Source organism: Salvelinus fontinalis, chromosome 18 (genome assembly GCF_029448725.1).
Source record: "Salvelinus fontinalis isolate EN_2023a chromosome 18, ASM2944872v1, whole genome shotgun sequence".
Classification (NCBI taxonomy): Eukaryota; Metazoa; Chordata; class Actinopteri; order Salmoniformes; family Salmonidae; genus Salvelinus; species Salvelinus fontinalis.
The window spans coordinates 46,193,426-46,214,420 of NC_074682.1; the positions used below are offsets into that span (position 1 = coordinate 46,193,426).

Here is a 20,995-nt window from a genome sequence, read left to right on the forward strand (position 1 = left end):
TGACGTAGCGAGTTCTGGGCTATCTCTGCCCAGGGCACAAACTTCGCCCACTCCCCTGGCCGGTCCTGGCAATAGGACCGCAGAAACCTGCCCACATCCTGGTTATCTCTCTCCACCTGCCCATTACTCTCGGGGTGAAAACCTGAGGTAAGACTAACCGAGATCCCCAGACGTTCCATGAACGCCTTCCAGACCCTTGACGTAAACTGGGGACCCCGATCAGACACTATATCCTCAGGCACCCCATAATGCCGGAAAACATGTGTAAACAGAGCCTCCGCAGTTTGTAAGGCCGTAGGGAGACCGGGCAAAGGGAGAAGACGACAGGACTTAGAGAACCGATCCACAACGACCAGGATCGTGGTGTAACCCTGTGAAGGTGGAAGATCAGTCACAAAATCCACTGACAGGTGCGACCACGGCCGTTGAGGAACGGGTAAAGGTAAAAGCTTACCTCTAGGCAGGTGTCTAGGAGCCTTGCACTGGGCGCACACCGAACAGGAGGAAACATAAATCCTCACGTCCTTAGCTAAAGTGGGCCACCAGTACCTCCCATCAAGACAGCGCATCGTCCGACCTATCCCAGGATGACCAGAGGAGGGTGATGTGTGAGCCCAATAGATCAATCGGTCGCGGACAGCAGACGGAACGTACAGACGACCAGCTGGACACTCAGGAGGAGAGGGCTCTGCACGTGACGCCCGCTCAATGTCCGCGTCCAGCTCCCACACTACTGGCGCCACCAAACACGACTCTGGGAGTATGGGAGTGGGATCCATGGGTCGCTCCTCTGTGTCATACAGCCGAGACAATGCGTCTGCCTTGACGTTCTGGGAGCCTGGTCTGTAAGTAAGCGTAAACACAAAACGAGTGAAAAACATGGCCCACCTTGCCTGGCGAGGATTTAGTCTCTTCGCCTGCCGGATGTACTCCAGATTGCGGTGGTCAGTCCAGATGAGAAAAGGGTGATTAGCCCCCTCAAGCCAATGCCTCCACACCTTCAAGGCTTTTACGACAGCTAACAGCTCTCGGTCCCCCACATCATAGTTACGCTCCGCCGGGCTGAGCTTCTTCGAAAAGAAAGCACAGGGGCGAAGCTTCGGTGGCACACCCGAACGCTGAGGGAGCACTGCTCCTATCCCAGCTTCGGATGCGTCCACCTCTACTATGAATGGCAAAGAGGGATCCGGATGAGCCAACACAGGCGCCGAGGTAAACAGAGCCTTCAGTTTACCAAAAGCCCTATTCGCCTCGGCCGACCACTGCAAGCGCACCGGTCCCCCCTTTAGCAGTGAGGTAATGGGAGCTGCAACCTGACCAAAACCCCGGAATAAATCTCCGGTAGTAATTGGCAAACCCTAAAAAACGCTGCACCTCCTTTACCGTGGTTGGAGTCGGCCAATTACGCACGGCTGTAATGCGGTCGCTCTCCATCTCCACTCCTGAAGTGGAAATCTGATGCCCTAGGAAGGAGATGGATTGTTGGAAGAACAAGCATTTCTCAGCCTTGACATATAAATCATGCTCCAACAGGCGACCAAGCACCCTGCGCACCAAGGACACATGCTCAGCGCGTGTAGCAGAGTATATCAAAATATCATCGATATACACCACTACACCCTGCCCGTTCAGGTCCCTGAAGATCTCATCTACAAACGATTGGAAGACTGATGGAGCATTCATCAACCCATATGGCATGACCAGGTACTCATAATGACCTGAGGTGGTGCTAAATGCCGTCTTCCACTCATCACCCCTCCTAATACGCACCAGATTGTACGCACTTTTTTGTGAAGAATTTCCAATTTTGTGAAGAAGCGGGCCCCGCGCATTGACTCCATTACTGTATTGATCAAAGGTAGCGGGTAACTATATTTTACCGTGATTTTATTAAGGTCTCAATAATCAATGCACGGGCGTAAACCGCCATCCTTCTTCTTCACAAAAAAGAAACTCGAAGAGGCGGGTGAAATGGATGGCTGAATGAACCCCTGACACAGGGATTCAGAGATATAATTATCCATAGCCACTGTCTCCGCTTGCGACAGAGGATACACGTGACTCCTGGGATATGCAGCGTCTACCAGGAGATCTATCGCACAATCCCCCTGTCGATGGGGTGGTAATTGAGTCGCCTTCTTTTTACAGAAGGCGAGTGCCAAATCGGCATATTCTGGGGGAATGCGCACGGTGGAAACCTGGTCTGGACTTTCCACCGTAGTAGCACCAACGGAAACCCCTACACACCTACCTGAGCACTCTCGCGACCACCCCGTGAGAGCCCTCTGTGGCCAAGAAACAGTGGGGTTATGAGTAGTTAACCAGGGTAGGCCTAACACCACAGAATACGCAGGGGAATCAATAAGGAAAAGACTAATCTTCTCCTTGTGACCCTCCTGCGTTATCATAGACAAAGGTGCGGTGACCTCCCTGATAAACCCTGACCCTATTGGTCGACTATCTAAGGCATGAATAGGGAAAGGCATATCCACAGAAACAACAGGAATCCCTAAACTATGAGCAAAATTTTTATTAATGAAATTCCCAGCCGCGCCTGAATCTACTAGCGCCTTATACTGGGAATGCAGGGAAAAATCCGGAAAGGTGACAGAGACAAACATAAGTGCAGCAGAGGGCTCTGGATGAGTATGGTGTCTACTCACCTGGGGTGATGCCAGAGTGCCCTGCCTGCCTTCTCTATTCCCAGAGGAACCAACCCAGCACCGATCAGCAGTGTGATCTCTGCGATCATAGATGGTGCTCGAGCGGGTACCCCCTCCGGTCTCCCTGCGCACCATCCCTCCCAATTCCATAGGTTCGGGAGAGAGAGTGCGGGAGGATGGAACAACCAGACCCCGATCTAGACGTCCCCGAGTAGCCAGCATGTTGTCCAGCCTGATGGACATATCCACCAGCTGGTCGAAGTTGAGGGTGGTGTCTCTACAGGCCAGCTCCCGACGGACGTCCTCGCGTAGACTACAACGGTAGTGGTCGATCAGGGCCCTGTCGCTCCATCCAGCGCCGGCAGCCAAAGTCCGAAACTCCAAAGCGAACTCCTGAGTACTCCTCGTCCCCTGCCTCAGATGATAGAGGAGCTCACCTGCTGCTCTGCCTTCGGATGGGTGGTCGAATACCTTCCGGAAATGGCAGATGAGCTCCTCAAAATGGTCCAACGCCTTATCCTCTCCACACACAGCGTTGGCCCACTCCAGGGCTTTCTCGGTAAGGCATGAGACGAGGGCGGAGCTTTTCTCACGGTCTGATGGTACTGGAGAGACCGTGGCCAGATACAAGTTCAGTTTTAGGAGAAAACCCTGGCAGCTGGCAGTATCTCCATTGTATCCCGTGGGTAGGGATAACTGGATCCTGTTCTGTTCCGGAGGAGAAAAAACGTTCAAAGGAATTCCAGGTGGTGGTGGAGGTACTGGAAAAGCTCCCTGTCTCTCCCAGCGGTCCATACTCTGGACAATGCGATCCATGGCAGCGCACAGACTGTCAATCTCCTCCGCTTGTTTCAGGACGCGTTCCTCAACCTCCATTAGCGAAGTGCCTCCTCCTGCTGACTTCATTTTTTAAGGGTCAGAGATTCTGTCAACGTCGTGTGTATAGGTGGCAGGGAAGTCAGACGCAGGAGAGTAAACGAAGTGTATATGGAGACTTTTAATAAACGTCCATGAAATGCTCCAAACACGAGTAATATACATATATCAAAATAAAATGGGTACAAGGACCCGTCGCACACCTATACACTAATAAAACAACACTTGACATACAACAATCTCTGACAAACACATGAAGGGAAACAGAGGGTTAAATACACAACAGGTAATGAATGGGATTGACAACAGGTGTGTGGAAAGACAAGACAAAACCAATGGAAAATGAAAAATGGATCGATGATGGCTAGAAGACCGGTGAAGTCGACCGCCGAACACCGCCCGGACAAGGAGAGGCAACGACTTCGGCAGAAGTCGTGACAGATATAGAGCAGTTTGTAGACGCTGAGAATGGAATGTTTATGTTTTTAAATAACATTCTTAAAACGTTCTCTGAGAGTTAGTCAAGTTCTTGTAGTTTTTATGGAAAATGTTGACGTTCTCAGAACAATTTGAGAACATGACTTTAAATAGAATCATGATGAAACCTGTTGGAAATGTTATGCTGAAGTACTGAAATTCCCACGGAAGAACATTGTTTCTTAACGTTCTCTAAACTTTTTGAGAAAATTCCCAAAGTCAAACCAGAATGGAGAACGTTCCTAAACCATTACCAAAATTGAAATGAAACCATGTTTTAACTTTTAGGAAATGTTCTGTTAAAGTAATGAAATACCAAGAATATAAAGTTGTTTTTGTAAAATTTGTTAAATGTGCTGAGAATGTTCCAATGTCAAGCAACTATTTTGCACGATTCCCATAAAGTTGTGGAAAGGTTGTGTGCAAAATAACCATAGGATAATCACTCTCTCAACAAGCTCTAAGAAACATATGGTTATGTGCTAGCTGGATAATGTTCGTCATTGGATGATGTTGCCATAAAGAATAGGTGTGCCATTAAGTACATAGAGTTGAAGTCGGAAGTTTACATACACCTTAGCCACATCATTTTAAATTCAGTTTCACAATTCCTGACATTTAATACCACAAAAAAATTCCATCAGTTAGGATCACCACTTTATTTAAGAATGTGAAATGTCATTATAATAGTAGAGAGAATGAATTATTTCTGCTTTTATTTCTTCATCACATTTCCAGTGGGTCAGAAGTTTACATACACTCAATTAGTATTTGGTAGCATTGCCTATAAAATGTTTAATTTGGGTGAAATGTTTCGGGTAACCTTCCACAAGATTCCCACATAAATTGGGTGAATTTTGACCCATTCCTCCTGACAGAGCTGGTGTAAATGAGTCAGGTTTGTAGGCCTCCGTGCTTGCACATGCTTTTTCAGTTCTGCCAACAAATTTCCTATGGGATTGAGGTCAGGGCATTGTGATGGCCACTCCAATACCTTGACTTTGTTGTCCTTAAGCCATTTTGCCACAACTTTGGAAGTATGCTTTGGGTCATTGTCCATTTGGAAGACCCATTTGCGATCACGCTTTAACTTCCTGACTGATGTCTTGAGATATTGCTTCAATATATCTATATCATTTTCCTACCTCTTGATGCCATCCATTTTGTGAAGTGCACCAGTCCCTCCTGCAGCAAAGCACCCCCACAACATGATGCTGCCACCCCCATGCTTCATGGTTGGGATGGTGTTCTTCAGCTTGCAATCCCCCCCCCCTTTTTCCTCCAAAAATAACGATGGCCGTTATGGCCAAACAGTTCTATTTTTGTTTCATCAGACCAGAGGACATTTCTCCAAAAGGTACGATCTTTGTCCCCATGTGCAGTTGCAAACCAGTCTGGCTTTTTGTGCAGTTTTGTGCAGTTTTGGAGCAGTGGCTTCTTCCTTGCTGAGCAGCCTTTCAGGTTATGTCGATATAGGATATAGATATAGATACTTTTGTACCTGTTTCCTCCAGCATCTTCTCAAGGTAATTTGCTGTTGTTCTGGGATTGATTTGCACTTTTCACTCCACTACGTTCATCTCTAGGAGACAGAACGCATCTCCTTCCTGAGCGGTATGATGGCTGCGTGGTCCCATGGTGTTTATACTTGCGTACTATTGTTTGTACAGATGAATGTGGTACCTTCAGGTGTTTGGAAATTGCTCCCAAGGATAAACCAGACTTGTGGTGGTATACAATTATTTTTCTGAAGTCTTGGCTGATTTCTTTTGATTTTCCCATGATGTCAAGCAAAGAGGCACTGAGTTTGAAGGTAGGCCTTGAAATACATCCACAGGTACACCTCCAATTGACTCAAATGATGTCAATTAGCCTATCAGAAGCTTCTAAAGCCATGACATCATTTTCTGGAATTTTCCAAGCTTTTTAAAGGCACAGTCAACTTAGTGTATGTACATTTCTGACCCACTGGAATTGTGATACAGAATTATAAGTGAAATAATCTGTCTGTAAACAATTGTTGTAAAAATGACTTGTGTCGTGCACGAAGTAGATGTCCTAACCGACGTGCCAAAACTAGTTTGTTAACAAGAAAATTGTGGAGTGGTTGTAAAACGAGTTTTAATGACTCCAATCTAAGTGTATGTAAACTTCCGACTTCAACTGTATGTAGGACCTTATTTTGATCAACCTGTTGCTGGAGACCTTTCCTGCAAAAATGTGTATTTGTGGTTTAAAACTTCTTATGGCTGCAGGGGGCGTTACTGAGTAGCCAGCTAAATCGTGCCCATTTCAAACGGCCTCGTACTCAATTCTTGCTCTTACAATATGCATATTATTATTATTATTGGATAGAAAACACTCTCTAGTTTCTATAGCCGTTGGAATTAAGTCTCTGATTGAAACAGAACTCATTCTACAGCACTTTTCCTGACAGGGAGTGAGATTTCAGAAATCTTGGCCCCTGTTCTGGGGTCAGTTTTAAAGTCCCTGTAAATGCTATGAGGATACAAACACTGCCTACGTCTTCCTCTGGATGTCATTACGTGGTGACGCTTTGAATGGAGTCGATTGCGCAATCAGGGCCTGTATAAAAGAGCACAAGGTGGAAGTAGCTTCCTTTTCTTCCTGCGCCTGACGCACGATGGACGTCGGACTGGCTCTCTTTCCAAGCTGTTGTTTAGCCAGTAATATTTCTCCGGTCATGTTTTTACTCGTTATAGGTGTTAAAAACATCATAAGGTAGTTAATTTAAACCGTTTTATAGCAATTTATATCCGTTTAGTGCGATTTTGAGACATTCCTTTGTGATGCACTTTGAACCGCTGGGCACGTTTCCAGTACATGCCGAACGTTAGTGGCCATTCGACAGGGCAAGAGGACATCTTTCGACCAAAAGACGATTAGACCGGAAAAAGGATTCATTGCCCAAGATTCTGATGGAAGATCAGCTCATAGTAAGAACTATTTATGATGATAAATCGTTGTTCTGTAGAAAAATGTTAAACGCATATTCCGTCATTTATTTTGTTGTAGCTTCACTTGGCGAACCCTGTATTGCACAGTAAGGATAATTTTAGAAATGTAATTCAGCGATTGCATTAAGAACTAATTTGTCTTTCGATTCCTGTCAACCCTGTATTTTTTAGTCAAGTTTATGATTAGTTATCGATTAGACTAGATCACTCTCAAAGATGGCGCCCGACATTTTCAGACCAGTTTGGCTACTATTCTCATTGTATAACCACGATTTTTGTGGCTAAATATGCACATTTTCGAACAAACTCTATATGTATGTTGTAATATGATGTTACAGGAGTGTCATCGGAAGAATTCTGAGAAGGTTAGTGAAAAAATTAATATATTTTGGCGATGATAACGATATCGCTCTCTTTGGCTTGAATCAATGCTCGGGTAACGTTTGCATATGTGGTATGCTAATATAACGATTTATTGTGTTTTCGCTGTAAAACACTTAGAAAATCTGAAATGTTGTCTGAATTCACAAGATCTGTGTCTTTCCATTGCTATGCGCTGTGTATTTTTAAGAAATGTTTTATGATGAGTAAATTGGTAATACACGTTGCTCTCTAGTAATTCTAGTCGCTTTGGTGAGATTTGTGATGGTGGCTGCAATGGCAAACTATGATTTATACCTGAAATATGCACATTTTTCTAAAAAAAACTATGCTATACAATAAATATGTTATCAGACTGTCATCTGATGAGGTTTTTTCTTGGTTAGTGGCTATCAATATCTTTATTTGGTCGAATTGGTGATAGCTACTGGTGGAGAGAAAAAATGGTGGACTAAGAAAAATGGTGTCTTTTGCTAACGTGGTTAGCTAATAGATTTACATATTTTGTCTTCCCTGTAAAACATTTTAAAAATCGGACATGTTGGCTTGATTCACAAGATGTGTACCTTTCATATGCTGTATTTGTCACGCCCTGGCCTTAGTATTATTGGTTTTCTTTATTATTTTAGTTAGGTCAGGGTGTGACATGGGGAATGTTTTTGTTTTGTTGGTTTTGGGTGTTGTTTATGGTAAAGGGGTTGTGTATAGTATATGGGTTTGTGTGGAGTACAGGTTTCTAGTATTGTCTATGTATGTTTAGTTGTCTAGGAGAGTCTATGGTTACCTGAATGAGTTCCCAATTAGAGACAGCTGATTTCGGTTGTCTCTGATTGGGAGCCTTATTTAGGGTAGCCATAGGCTCTCATTGGTTGTGGGTAATTGTCTATGTAAGAACGTTAGTAGCCTGTATGTTTGTGCACAACGTTTGTAGCTTCACGGTCGTTTTGTTGTTTTTGTTAAAGTGTTTTGTGTCGTGTTCATCTTCGTGTTGTGTGTTAATAAAGAAGATGGCTTATTTTCCAAGAGCTGCATTTTGGTCCGTCAATCCACCACACGATCGTGACAGTATTGGACTTGTTAATGTGTGAAAGTTAAATATAAAAAAAAAAATAGATTTTGAATTTCGCGCCCTGCACTTTGAGCTGGATGTTGTCATAAGTGTACCGATGTCGGGACAGCCCGCCTAACAGGCTAAAAAGGCTTCTGAAGTTAGTTCTTCCACTTTGACATTTTAGACTTGATTTTCCCTTACGAAAAATGTGTCCATCAAATACATTTGGGTTTCAGTTTGTGGTGGCACTGTGGTAACACTCAACCCACACACAATATCATAAAAAATATCCCCATGCTTCTGAGATTATGTTCTACCAGACATCTCTAAGAAGAATTTGGGCAATTTTTTCCCGGGAATATGCCATGTTGGGAAGGTTTGGTGATACTACCTGTTAAATACTACCACTAAACCTTTGCACTGGTTATAATCCATTCGCTTCCATTGATTCTACACCACCAATCTCCTACAGGACTTCAGCTCCAGAAACATTAAGAGCAGGTTAGTCATAAGCAGACTATGATGGGAGGTGTTGGTGAGGGGACCAAGGTGCAGTCAAAAGAAACAGGTCTCCAGTCTTGGCTGTAAAACTCAGTTGACCTCAGTGACAGGAGCTAGTAATCCATCAGTTTACATATAGTACCATGCAAAAAGCTGAGGGAAATCAAATCCATGGGGGAAATGCACAAACAAATTCCAAAATGTTGATGTAACGGTCTGGTTCTGGTTAGGTTCAGCTCTATTGTTTTTACGAGTGGACCTCAATTTTGTGGTGCACAGCCAAGTTAGCCACAAGGAAGATTCTATGCACTGATTGTTCATTTTATTGTTAACTTTGACACAACATGACGTTGTATTTATAAAATGTCAGATACCATCAAATCTACTGCTACCAAGAGATGGTGACAGATTTACAAAACCACTCTCCCAAGAAATTCTGAATTCTTTTTCTCTTACTTTATGATTTCCTGTTAAATAATTTGATTGTTTGAAAACAAGCTAAACAAGTACAAGTATAAGTTGTAAAGCAAATGTGCAAACACAAACATACTATTATTCTGAAGGTAGTTTTACCAATGACCTCAGACAACTCTAACCTGCCCTTGGCATATTCTCAACATTGCAGCTGTTGTGTCATGTTGATGCATTGATCACTTCAGCGTGTTCATCTGGGCTGGAATTCCTACAGCATTTCCAGACACGCTTAAAGTGACAATCAGCAGTTGGCATTCTCCCCTTCCGTTTCAGTAAAAAGCTGAGGGATGGAGCTGGAGAAAAATAACCACTCTCAAATTCATATACAGAGCTATTGATGCAAGGACTGACCATCCCTGGTATTAAAATTATAGTTTTAACCATGTTTTGACGCTATATGGGGCTTCTTTACATTGGCTTTGTTTACAAACATTGCAATAAAACAAGCTTGTATTTTGGGTTCTGATGGGGTATAATGGTTGAACTAAGCTCATGATTCTTCAAGAATCAATGGCTACATGTCATTCATTTATAAGTAAACTAAATTGATGTGGTAACTGCAGATTACCTCTTTAAGAGCAATACAGTGAATTAGCTCTGCTGAAATGAAGCATGTTTCTAACCATCTGAAAAGACTTGAACTGCCTCACATCCATGCGGAAATTACCTCACATGCTTTAACTTCACAGTGGATATTTTGGCATCAGCAGAACCTCATGACCATAACCTTACCTTTCTAAGTTAGGAAGACAGAGAGTTGACTGCATGGCTCATGGTGCAACCTTTTGTTACTGTGGTCCGTGATTGTAAAATCACTCCACTGAAAACTGCACCAGAGTCGTTACTGGGAACTTACTTTTCAAAGGGATAAGTAGTCTCAGATATGTGTAATGGCAGGTTAGGGTTCTGTTTTTTGTTATGGTCAATATGGTCAGCAGGCGATAGGATGTGTAACACTGACCTCTATTGTTTAAACAAGGAAGTGCAATTAAGCAGGCTGAGGAGCACTGGTAATTGTAATTCATTGTTAGGACTGTGTGTGGCAGTAGTTCACTGTAAATAGAGGATAAGATGGGAAGAGTGAAAAAGGGGGATGTGTAACACTTCATTTTCCGTTGTTGTGTCCTCAAACCAACATAGACCAACTGAAGGGACCAAATAAATATATTCATAAATATGACAGGATTTTTCCATATATTTCTTAAAATATTTCACATTGACAGCATAACATTGATGATGTTGCATTCCACATCCGCTCTCCTTTTAAATGTTCAGAGTATATAACCAACACCGTACCTTCCAATGATATGTAATGAATGATTTCACTTTTTTAAAACATAGAACTGTCTGTCCTTCAGTGTCTAGCGATAACTTCATTCTACTCCACATGTGTAATTCAAACAATTTACCAGCTAAGCAGCTAAGCAAGAGAAGCATAAAAGTTAATATATTAATATATTATTCACGGGTTATTCAGGGTTTTGTTAAATATGTACCTGTCCGTTTATCTTGGAAATACTAACAGGTGGTACATAGTCTGTCCTAAAATCTCAAAACACTGCAATAATGAAGCTTCTGTTCTCCTTACATGTCATTCCTGACAACTATATCTGACAGATGCTTCAAAAGGTGTTTGCTGGTGTATTTGTGATCACAGCAAAGCAGATGTAGAAGAATACAAGCATCCATGGTCCTGTTGTGCATTTCAGACCTCCCTTTCCTTCGCACATTTCAAACAGCGCACTCCGCCTATTGAGAATCAACTGTTTCATCAACCATCAAGTTCAAATGTTTTGATTTCTGTGAATTACTTTTTTACTCTGACAGGAGATCATGCAGACATAACAGTACTTTAACTGAAACAATAATAAATAAATAAATCTAAAGACCAAAGGTTTCCCATCAAATGAATGTATTTAACAGAATAGATATCAGCAGCATTTAGATTGAAGAACAAACACTGTCAAGAAGACGAACATGAAAAGAGTTGAAAAAAACATACCTTAACTGTCATTTGAACTAAATGCACAAAAAAGCCCAACACTAGTTGGAAATAGAATGACAAAAAAATCAAGGATTAACATACTCTGAGGAGGTTTCTCTGACACATATTAAGCCTAGTCCAGGACTAAAAATCATTCTCAATGGGGAATTTCCATTGAAAGTGCATTTTCATCCAGCACAGGCTTAATCTGGGTCCAGAAAACCAACCCACTATGTGCCATATGATTCATTTGGTTACTTAGCACTGAATACATTGTGTTGTGTTGATAGGAAAAATGTGTGTGTGTATTGTGAAGACAATTTTATACCGTTTATTCCAAGTAATGAAGGCATACATGTATGTTTGGATTTCCGTTAGACATTCTAGAAGTGTTTTAAATAGTTACACCCTTTCGATAAAGCAAAATGTAAGTACAAACCAAAAAACAACTCTCCAAAGTACTTTCACAGACTTTGATTAAATAAAAAGTGCAGTTTGCATGTAAATACTGTAGCTTTTTTTGGCATACATTTCCATAAAACACCACTGAGGAACGAGGCATTTCAATGTATACATCACTGAGAGCAAAATCTCCCTAGCCAATCAATCTATCATGGGGTGTGTCTTTCTCTCCTTGTCTCCTTTACAACTACAGATAGGGAAAGATCTGGATTGGTTCCTACTATATTGCCTTGTCCCTTTCCAGTCATTTCCTATCAGTGCTTAAGAAGGAAAGGAGACAAGGGAAGGAAGGAAATTGAGACTTTTGAGACACAGGCCTTACCTCCATCTCCTCTCCAGCCAACAATATCCTCATCTTCACCCATCACAATCCCAGTCAGAAATCATGGACAAAGCATTTAAAGGTCAAATACAGCCATATTTATCTCAATATCAAATCATTTTTGGGTAACAATTAAGTACCTTATTGTGATAGTTTCCAAATCAAATTGTAAAAAATAAACAAAAATAGGTTCTTAGCAAAGAGCAATTTCTAAACCAAGAATGTTGATAGGACTGTCTGGGAGTGGTCCGCGTGAGGAGGGGAAAACTATCTGCCAGAGAGGTCTGGAACACTCTTTCTTATTGGTCCATTATGATGTCGCGAGGCAGGCCAAACTCCATCCCACCGAAACAGGCAGAAATTTCAGTCAATCTTTTCAAACAGCTATTTCACTAAAAGGGCATAATCATAATTTTGACAATTTCACAGTATTAATCAAACCTCATGGTGTGGAAATATATATAAAACACAGGAAAACATGTTTTTGACTGCACTGGGGCTTTAACGGAAGCGACGAGAAATAGCATTACATTGAGGACCAAGATAGCGTACGATCATGCCCCCTGGTGGTCTTTGACAATCCTAATCCAAACAATCATAAAGAAATATAAGACAAACAAACAAGCCAAACAAATCGATTCATAAAAGAACATATAAATTAAGCAGAAAGAGTCCTGTTTTTGTCCAGGCCTCTCTGTGGGTGTTAAAACAATCATCCTTTTTATGATAATCGGGAACATGCACTCCTGTTCTTCCCATCTGGACACAATAACCTCTAGAGCACACAGCTCTCAGTGCAGTCCGTGGTGCTGTCATCGGCCGAACGCCTCTTCAGTTCCCGGCCCTCTGTTTGGTGTAGGTCCACCTGGCTCCCCTGTCCCCTGTGCCGAGGCTCCTGAGGCAGGGTGTCTGCCGAGATGTGGCCCAGGCTTCGTTCAGCCTCCACCTGCAGGTAGGCCCGGACGCGGTGGTGTTGCGCCACGCTGCCGCTGAAGTCAATGACACGGCACTCGTACGTGCCCTCGTCCGACCGCTTGATGCTGGAGAGGCGAAGCTTGTGGGAGATGTTGCTCCCGGCCACTTTTACCACCTGTGGCAGAAGATAATGTATTTGTAAATCATAAGCATATTAATCATTTTCCTCGGTATCAATAGTATGTATGCTGACAATGAGTTAATCATGTTTAGCTTACAGTCAATTTAGTTTCCAGTGCAGTACTCTACACTGATGTGTCTACTCACACTTATTTTGGCAGCATCTTTAGACATCTCCATGGGAACCACCTATAAGGAATTGATGGAAAGAAGTCAGGCACATGGCTGAAATAACATTAGCAAGTGACATATAGTATCAGTATAGATAAGAATCAAATATCACTTGAAATATGTCGACCCTTTCAAATGTCACACGTCAGATCATCAACAAATGAAAATGTGTTACAGTCCACCACCTGAAAATGGTATGTCGTACTGTGTACATATTTTAGTATTCACACATCTGCAATTCAAAACCTTTAGCACTGTGATCAAATAAACAATTTCCTATCCACACTGGGAAGTCTAATATCTTGGTTGTTATGTCACTGGGTAGGCTAATATCTTGGTTGTTATGTTACTGGGTAGCCTACTATCTTGGTTGTTATGTCACTGGGTAGGCTAATATCTTGGTTGTTATGTCACTGGGTAGCCTAATATCTTGGTTGTTATGTTACTGGGTAGCCTACTATCTTGTTTTTTATGTCACTGGGAAGCCTAATATCTTGGTTGTTTTTATGTCGCTGGGAAGCCTAATATCTTGGTTGTTATGTCACTGGGAAGCCTAATATCTTGGTTGTTTTTATGTCACTGGGTAGGCTAATATCTTGGTTGTTATGTTACTGGGTAGTCTACTATCTTGGTTTTTATGTCACTGGGAAGCCTAATATCTTGGTTGTTTTTATGTCACTGGGAAGCCTAATATCTTGGTTGTTTTTATGTCACTGGGGAGCCTAATATCTTGGTTGTTTTTATGTCACTGGGAAGCCTAATATCTTGGTTGTTTTTATGTCACTGGGAAGCCTAATATCTTGGTTTTTGTTATGTCACTGGGAAGCCTAATATCTTAGTTGTTATGTTACTGGGTAGCCTACTATCTTGTTTTTTATGTCACTGGGAAGCCTAATATCTTGGTTGTTTTTATGTCACGGGGGAGCCTAATATCGTGGTTGTTTTAATGTCACTGGGAAGCCTAATATCTTGGTTGTTTTTATGTCACTGGGAAGCCTAATATCTTGGTTGTTTTTATGTCACTGGGAAGCCTAATATCTTGGTTGTTTTTATATCACTGGGTAGTCTTATATCTTGGTTGCTGTTGCATTGGGTAGCCTAATATCTTGGTTCCTGTTGTGTCTGATAGCTAGCTATTTCGGGACGTCGAGTGAAGAAAATATCTGGGAAAGTTGGGGAGGGGAAGGAATTATTTTGGGGCATAGGTATGCATTATGCATCGAATAGAGATGTGGAAAATCTATTTCTTCCTTAGTGACAATTATAGTGTCTAGCACCACAGCAGGAGCTCTAAGTTTCCCTAAGTTAGCGAAGTCAACCTGCTCCCACAGTGCTAGAAAAATGCTAATCAGCAATGATCTATTCTTTCCTGTGCCAAGGGCTGCAGCTAATGTTTTCCTCTGCCTGCTGTATTGTAGGCTAATGTGGATTCAGTCAATTCAGTTCTGTCCACAGTAATGTACATTATCTCTTTGTATGGTAATAGTGTGTTAACAAAGTCTATGTGGGCTTAATGAATGTTTTTTGCATGATGATGATAATCAGATACAGGGCTCCTCTTTTAAGAAACAAGCACATAAGTCAAGTGAATAATGCATTGACCTGTAAGGGAGGAGGTTATACACATGCCGACAAACATATCTCAAGTTAGGATTTAGGGCATCATTTGTAACCTTTCAACAGACAAACCAGTGTTGACAGTTACTAATCTCTTAGTGGGTATGTCTACATTGTTTTATTGTGCTCATCAAGTCCTGAGCAAACACAAGCACTGCTACTCTATGTTGAGCAGAATCACAGACAGTTACTCGGATTCAATAACTCATAGGTGTCACCCCCGGGCCAATAAAACTCTCCCTTAAATAAAACTCTCCCTGCGACCATAAAATTTTTCTTAGCGGCTCACCTGATTGGTGGTCCAGGTGGGTTTCTCTGGCCAGTCTCTGTGGTTCTTCATGTACCACCACTGGATCTCCAAGGAGTAGGAGGGGCCCGCCCCCCGGAACGAACAGGCCATCTCCACGTCCTGACCGCTCTGCGTCGTGATGTCATGAGGAACCTCCGTGAAGACAGCTGAGTGAAGAGAGAGGGAATGAAGAGAGAGAAGAGTATTTATGCACCTGAAAAGTGACTCAAAAAAGTGACCGACCAATCAAGCAATCAATGTAACAAACTACATCTTTACAATCTGTAACTTTCCTTCCCAGTGAAGAAACCCCACCCCCAAAGTTTACAGACAGGTGCTGGCGTACCACTGGAAATAACGATTATAGATCAAAGGTTAAAAATCCAAAACTTTCTCCTGCGACAGCCTCTGAATGTTAAATGTTGCCAAACATTTTGCTACAGAAAATTAAAAAGACTGTTTCTTATTGGACAAGTCCTGGGTAGTCCCTCCATATGTCAGTCCCTTTTCTTCCATTTGGTGCCTAATGTATAGGACCCAGCTCTGTTGACTCAGACAACTTTAGCCCTTCAGAGGGCCGAAGTAGCCTGGGACATTTCTCAAACAAAAACATCACTTCCTTATCTATCCTCACACATCTAGCTATTAGGCTAAATCCTCTTGCCAGTTCTGTTTAAAACACATTGCTAATTCAAGAAACTAATCCTCCTTTATAACTTCACCACCACAGAGACTTCCTCCACCGAGAGCTTCAGTCTTATAGACAAGTCTATGAAAGATAAAGTAGTCAATGGTATTTTGTTTAAGCGATCTGCTGTTGTTTAAGATGCACCATCTGCCGACTGTTACGAGGATAAAACTTCAGCAAGAAACAACAGGCGGATGAAGATAATTAAGTTGAAGGGCACTTTGGGGATTTTAGGGAGGATTTTTTTTGCATGCGGTTGGGAGATGTGTCTTCAAGAAAGGGAGATATGTTTTGTGTGTCTTAGTTAATTCGTATAGACATTGGAAATGTATCAGACAAATGTTACTTTACTGGATAATCTAATTATATTTTTGAATCATGCTTCTTATGGATGTTGTCCTTCAGGTAATGAGAAGCATGAGTACAAAATGTATCATAATACATAACTCCTTCCATAGATTGTGAGAGGTGGTGTCAGAGGAAGGCCCTAAAAATTGTCAAAGACCCCAGCCACCCCACTCATAGACTGTTCTCTCTACTACCGCATGGCAAGCGGTACCAGAGTACCAAGTCTGGTACAAAAAGTTTAGGACAAAAAAAGTTTTTACCCCCAAGCCATAAGACTCCTGAACAGGAAATCAAATGGCTATTTGCATTGTGCCTCCCCCAACCCCTCTTTTTACACTACTGCTACTCTCTGTTAATCATATATGCATAGTCATTTTAACTATACATTCATGTACATACTACCTCAATTGTGCTGACCAACCAGTGCTCCCGCACATTGGCTAACCGGGCTATCTGCATTGTGTCCCACCCACCACCCCCTCTTTTATACTACAGCTACTCTCTGTTCATCATATATGCATAGTCACTTTAACCATATCTACATGTATATACTACCTCAATCAGCCTGACTAACCGGTGTCTGTATGTAGCCTTGCTACTTTTATAGCCTCGCTACTGTATATAGCCTGTCTTTTTACTGTTGTTTTATTTCTTTACTTACCTATTGTTCACCTAATACTTGTTTTGCACTATTGGTTAGAGCCTGTAAGTAAGCATTTCACTGTAAGGTCTACACCTGTTTTATTCGGCGCACGTGACAAATAAACTTTGATTTGAGATGTGTCTTATCTAAAAGATATAGCATGATCGAAGTGTTACATCTCAAAATCCTTCTCCTTGACAGCCTATTGTTTTCCTAAATGTCATACAGCTACCCCTTGTGTTAGAACATGTAAGGAAACATTATTCCTGTCATATAGCATCCTTTGTCCTATTTGTGTAATAACATATTGCCCTACCAACCCTACCGTACATGCATGACAACAGGTTACAATACACACAGTATCACTGTATCATGCCTCTATCAATTCAAGGTATTTTCCAGGGGTCTCCAAATCTCATCCAGGGTGTGCAGGCTTTTACTCCAGCCCAGCATAACACACCTGTTTCAAATAATCAATTAATCATGATCTTCGATGTGGACCATGATTAGGTGAATTAATTGAGTTAGTGTTGGGCTGAAACAAAAGCTTGCACACCCAGTAGCTCTCCAGGGCCGGACTTAAGAGTTCCCTGGTCTATGCAACGCCATGCAGGGCAACCGGTTCATCCATCATGTTGATCTATCTTCATTTGATCTATCATCATACTGTGCTAATGAAAGTGGTTAACAATGTGTGGTGAAACTATATGCATTCAGTTCCTGGTCTACAAAGTGTAGAAGTTGAGCCTGAGGTCATGTGGTGGTAAACTCATCACACCCCATTGAGTCTCACATTTTAGACTGTAAATGTCTCTCTCGCTCTCTCTCTCTCGCCATATTGATTTTATATGACTATGTACTTACAGTGGTGAATTATTGTGGAAGTGAGTGCTTTGTCCTGTATAAGTGGGTCTCTCCTATTTGTTCACTTTATATTCTTGCACAAATGTTGTTTTTCAGTAAACAGACCTTGCAGAGTAGCTCTAAGCAAATAACATTTTGCAAAGGACACAAAAGGAGAACAAAAGTAAAAGGTCCGTAAGCTAAAACGTACATAACCACTGCTGTATTTCAAAAGCTAAATGTTTTAAGCCTGAGAGGAAAGCATGTGTTCTGAATTCCATGTCCGTCTGGGACCATAAAACAGACAAGTGTGAGTGCGCCACAGTAGCAGCCAATGTGTGGTGTTCGATGTAGGCCTACATTACATGAGACTTTAAAAAACATGTAGGGATTGACATGAACCTGTTAATCCCCTTGTCCTTCAGACAAGGAGGTAACTGAAAATGTTGTCTTGTTTGATGCAAGAAACCACTATACCAAATACAATTAATTAGTATTTCCATACAATTATTACAGAGAAACAGGCAAATTATGCTACCCTCTGCCTATTGGCTACTTAGCTTATTCAAGCCTGTCTCAAAATACAACACTGACCCTTTAAGACAGAAAAGAAGCTCTTTACCTGACTTGCTTTTCAAAGATGGCTAAAAAAGAACACGTTTTGTGCTCTTGTATGAAGCAACCACTCCCCCATTGTTGACTACAAATTATATATAACTGGACTAATAACTCACTTACTAGCAAAGAATATGAACAAATGTGCAAACGTGGCTACATGCAGCTCTAACTTTGATTTCAAAACAAGACCACTCATGCTATAAACATTGTTCAGTTCATAGTAAATGGCACAGATCCATGTATGGCAATGGTCTACTTGCATATAGGGATACTGCAGCTCTGATTGGTTATGGCGCACCGGTCTCTGTAGATTATGGGCCTGTCATGCCTGTCAATGCAATAGAATCATACTCCAATGCTCTCTGCATACAAGAAAATCTCTTGCATAGTTCGTTTTTGTTTCGGTATGTTGCATTGAAAGCTGATTCAAACACAATTCCCACAGTAGAGGGAAACATTTATAGTGTTAACTAAAGAGGAAAACTAGAAAGTTCAATCTCGTGCTTCTCTGTGCAGGCTGATATTTAATCTGCGCACGCGCACAGTTTGGTGGGAACATTGCTGCACATATCCTCAAACCCTATTGGAGAAGGTCAGAGGGTCGGGACCTCTGGCTTCCTCATCCGATGGCTTTTGAGAAGGAGATGAGGAGAGAGGGCTCGAGGAGTATGCAACTGAGATCTTCCCCTTGACCTCAAACCAAACCCTCATGCGTTTATGAAAGAGAAGTGAAGTTTGAAATGTGAAATTCTGTTAGCCTGCTGCTGTTAGCTAAGTTAGCTAATTGGTGTTAATTATGTTTGCTAATTGGTGTTAGCTAAGTTGTTTGCTAATTGGCATTATCAAAGTTTGCTAATTGGCGCTAGTCATTCAAAAGAATTGCATTACCCATGCAATTAGATCACTACAGATGCTAGTATTATGAAGCTGTAATGTTGGTTATTTTTTTATGCATATAATTTCTGTTCCGTAATTAAGACAATTAGGACATGCTTGTTTGCCAGCTGTATTTTACACAGGCATAATCAAGAGCAGGCATATTCAACATGACACTGAATCAAGGTTGAGACAAGCAGTTTCTTAACGTGATGTTAAAATATCTAGTGTTACGATATAAAAATGTCAATTTGTTCGCCATTTTAGAAAGAATTTTAGCAGCAATCAGGTCTTCAGAAAGGGATTGATCTATGGACACACCAATATAAGTAACAATTCTTTTAGATTCAATCTCCTTGCCTGCACAGTTTATCTTCATCTTGTCAGCCCTAAGCAATCTACCTTTTGTTCCAAACAAAATCGTTTCAGTTTTTCCCAAATGTAGCAACAAATTGTTGTCAGAACCAATCTCTAACAAAACACAATTCCTTACTCAGGCTCTCCTCTATGTAAACTGTATCCTTCCCTGATATGCCTTTGCATGTTAGAGTTTGATGTTACTGAATAGCGCCTTTTTGTGTAGCCATTGCATAACCTGATAAAACATTTGGGACACACATTCCACCCCACGTGCACTTATTAAGGTGCACTTATTTTATCATGTCCGGTAACTGAGAGTACCATGTCATAAACAGCAACAATCGGGGGGAGAGTTGCAGGGGAGTGGAGAGAAGTTGAATGAGCAACTGGAAGCTATGGATGATTAGAAGGCCATGGTAAGTGAGTGGTCATGTTAGGAGTTTCAGACAGGTAGATCTTGACATGCATTACAACAACAATATATAGGCCTTAATCCCCAAATGAATGGGAGGGCTTGGCACCATCTAATAACATGGCAATAAGAATGAATGTTTGGCTACAGTATGGTCCACTAGAGTTAACTTATAGGTGTATAAACATTAGACAAACTCAGATTTTGGGGTGCACTTCCCCTTTAAAATGCCAGACTCAAACTGTATATTGAAAGGTGATTAGAGGGGAGGTAAATCAGGACAGCTGTATTTCTCATCCTCATTCTCATCAATAATAATCTTTCTGAGAGCCTCTGCTGTTCAAAAAGACTAGAATCTTTAGGCTGCGGGAGAGAGAGAGAAAAGCCAAAATGTGTAATTGATATTCCATCAGGCCTGTGGATCTGTGACACAGCTGGGAGGGAGGGAGTTAAAGAAAGAAGGAAAGAGAAAGGGGGGTGAGGACTGACTGACTGACTGAGCTCCCACGAGTCGTGCCCTGGATGCTCCTCTGCTCACGGCCAGGCAGTGGCCTCATTTGTGAGGAGAGAGAGAGGGAAAGGGACAGAGGGCGAGGAGAGTGGGAAAGATGAGATACACCCAACAACACTTATGGAGGGCATTGTACACAACAACTGTATAAAACTGTGTGAAAACTGCTCACACATGAATAAGGGGTGCCTACACACACTGGAAAAACTCCAAAGGGTGTATAGCACAGAACAGAGAGTGACACTATCATTCTCGTCTTCTGAATCATGAGCAGTGTGCAGGCAGGCACCTTCCTTTTGAAAAGTTGTTTAGCGGGACATCCAAATTCATGTGTAGCCTAAACCCAAGATAGGAA

The 20,995-nt window shown here is 41.9% G+C and overlaps 1 protein-coding gene across 1 annotated transcript in view; it reads right to left on the minus strand.

Annotated features, from left to right (window-relative positions):
- Window positions 1-11,296: 11,296 nt before the first annotated feature.
- The window catches only part of LOC129815634 (V-set and transmembrane domain-containing protein 2-like protein), a 41,866-nt gene continuing 32,167 nt past the window's right edge, over window positions 11,297-20,995 (minus strand). The window contains exons 2-4 of the mRNA XM_055869613.1: window positions 15,342-15,508; window positions 13,412-13,453; window positions 11,297-13,259 (exon numbers count right to left, since the gene is read on the minus strand). Coding sequence (XP_055725588.1) covers window positions 12,945-13,259; window positions 13,412-13,453; window positions 15,342-15,508 — 524 coding nt within the window. The 3' untranslated portion in view covers window positions 11,297-12,944. The remainder of the gene's footprint in view (window positions 13,260-13,411; window positions 13,454-15,341; window positions 15,509-20,995) is intronic.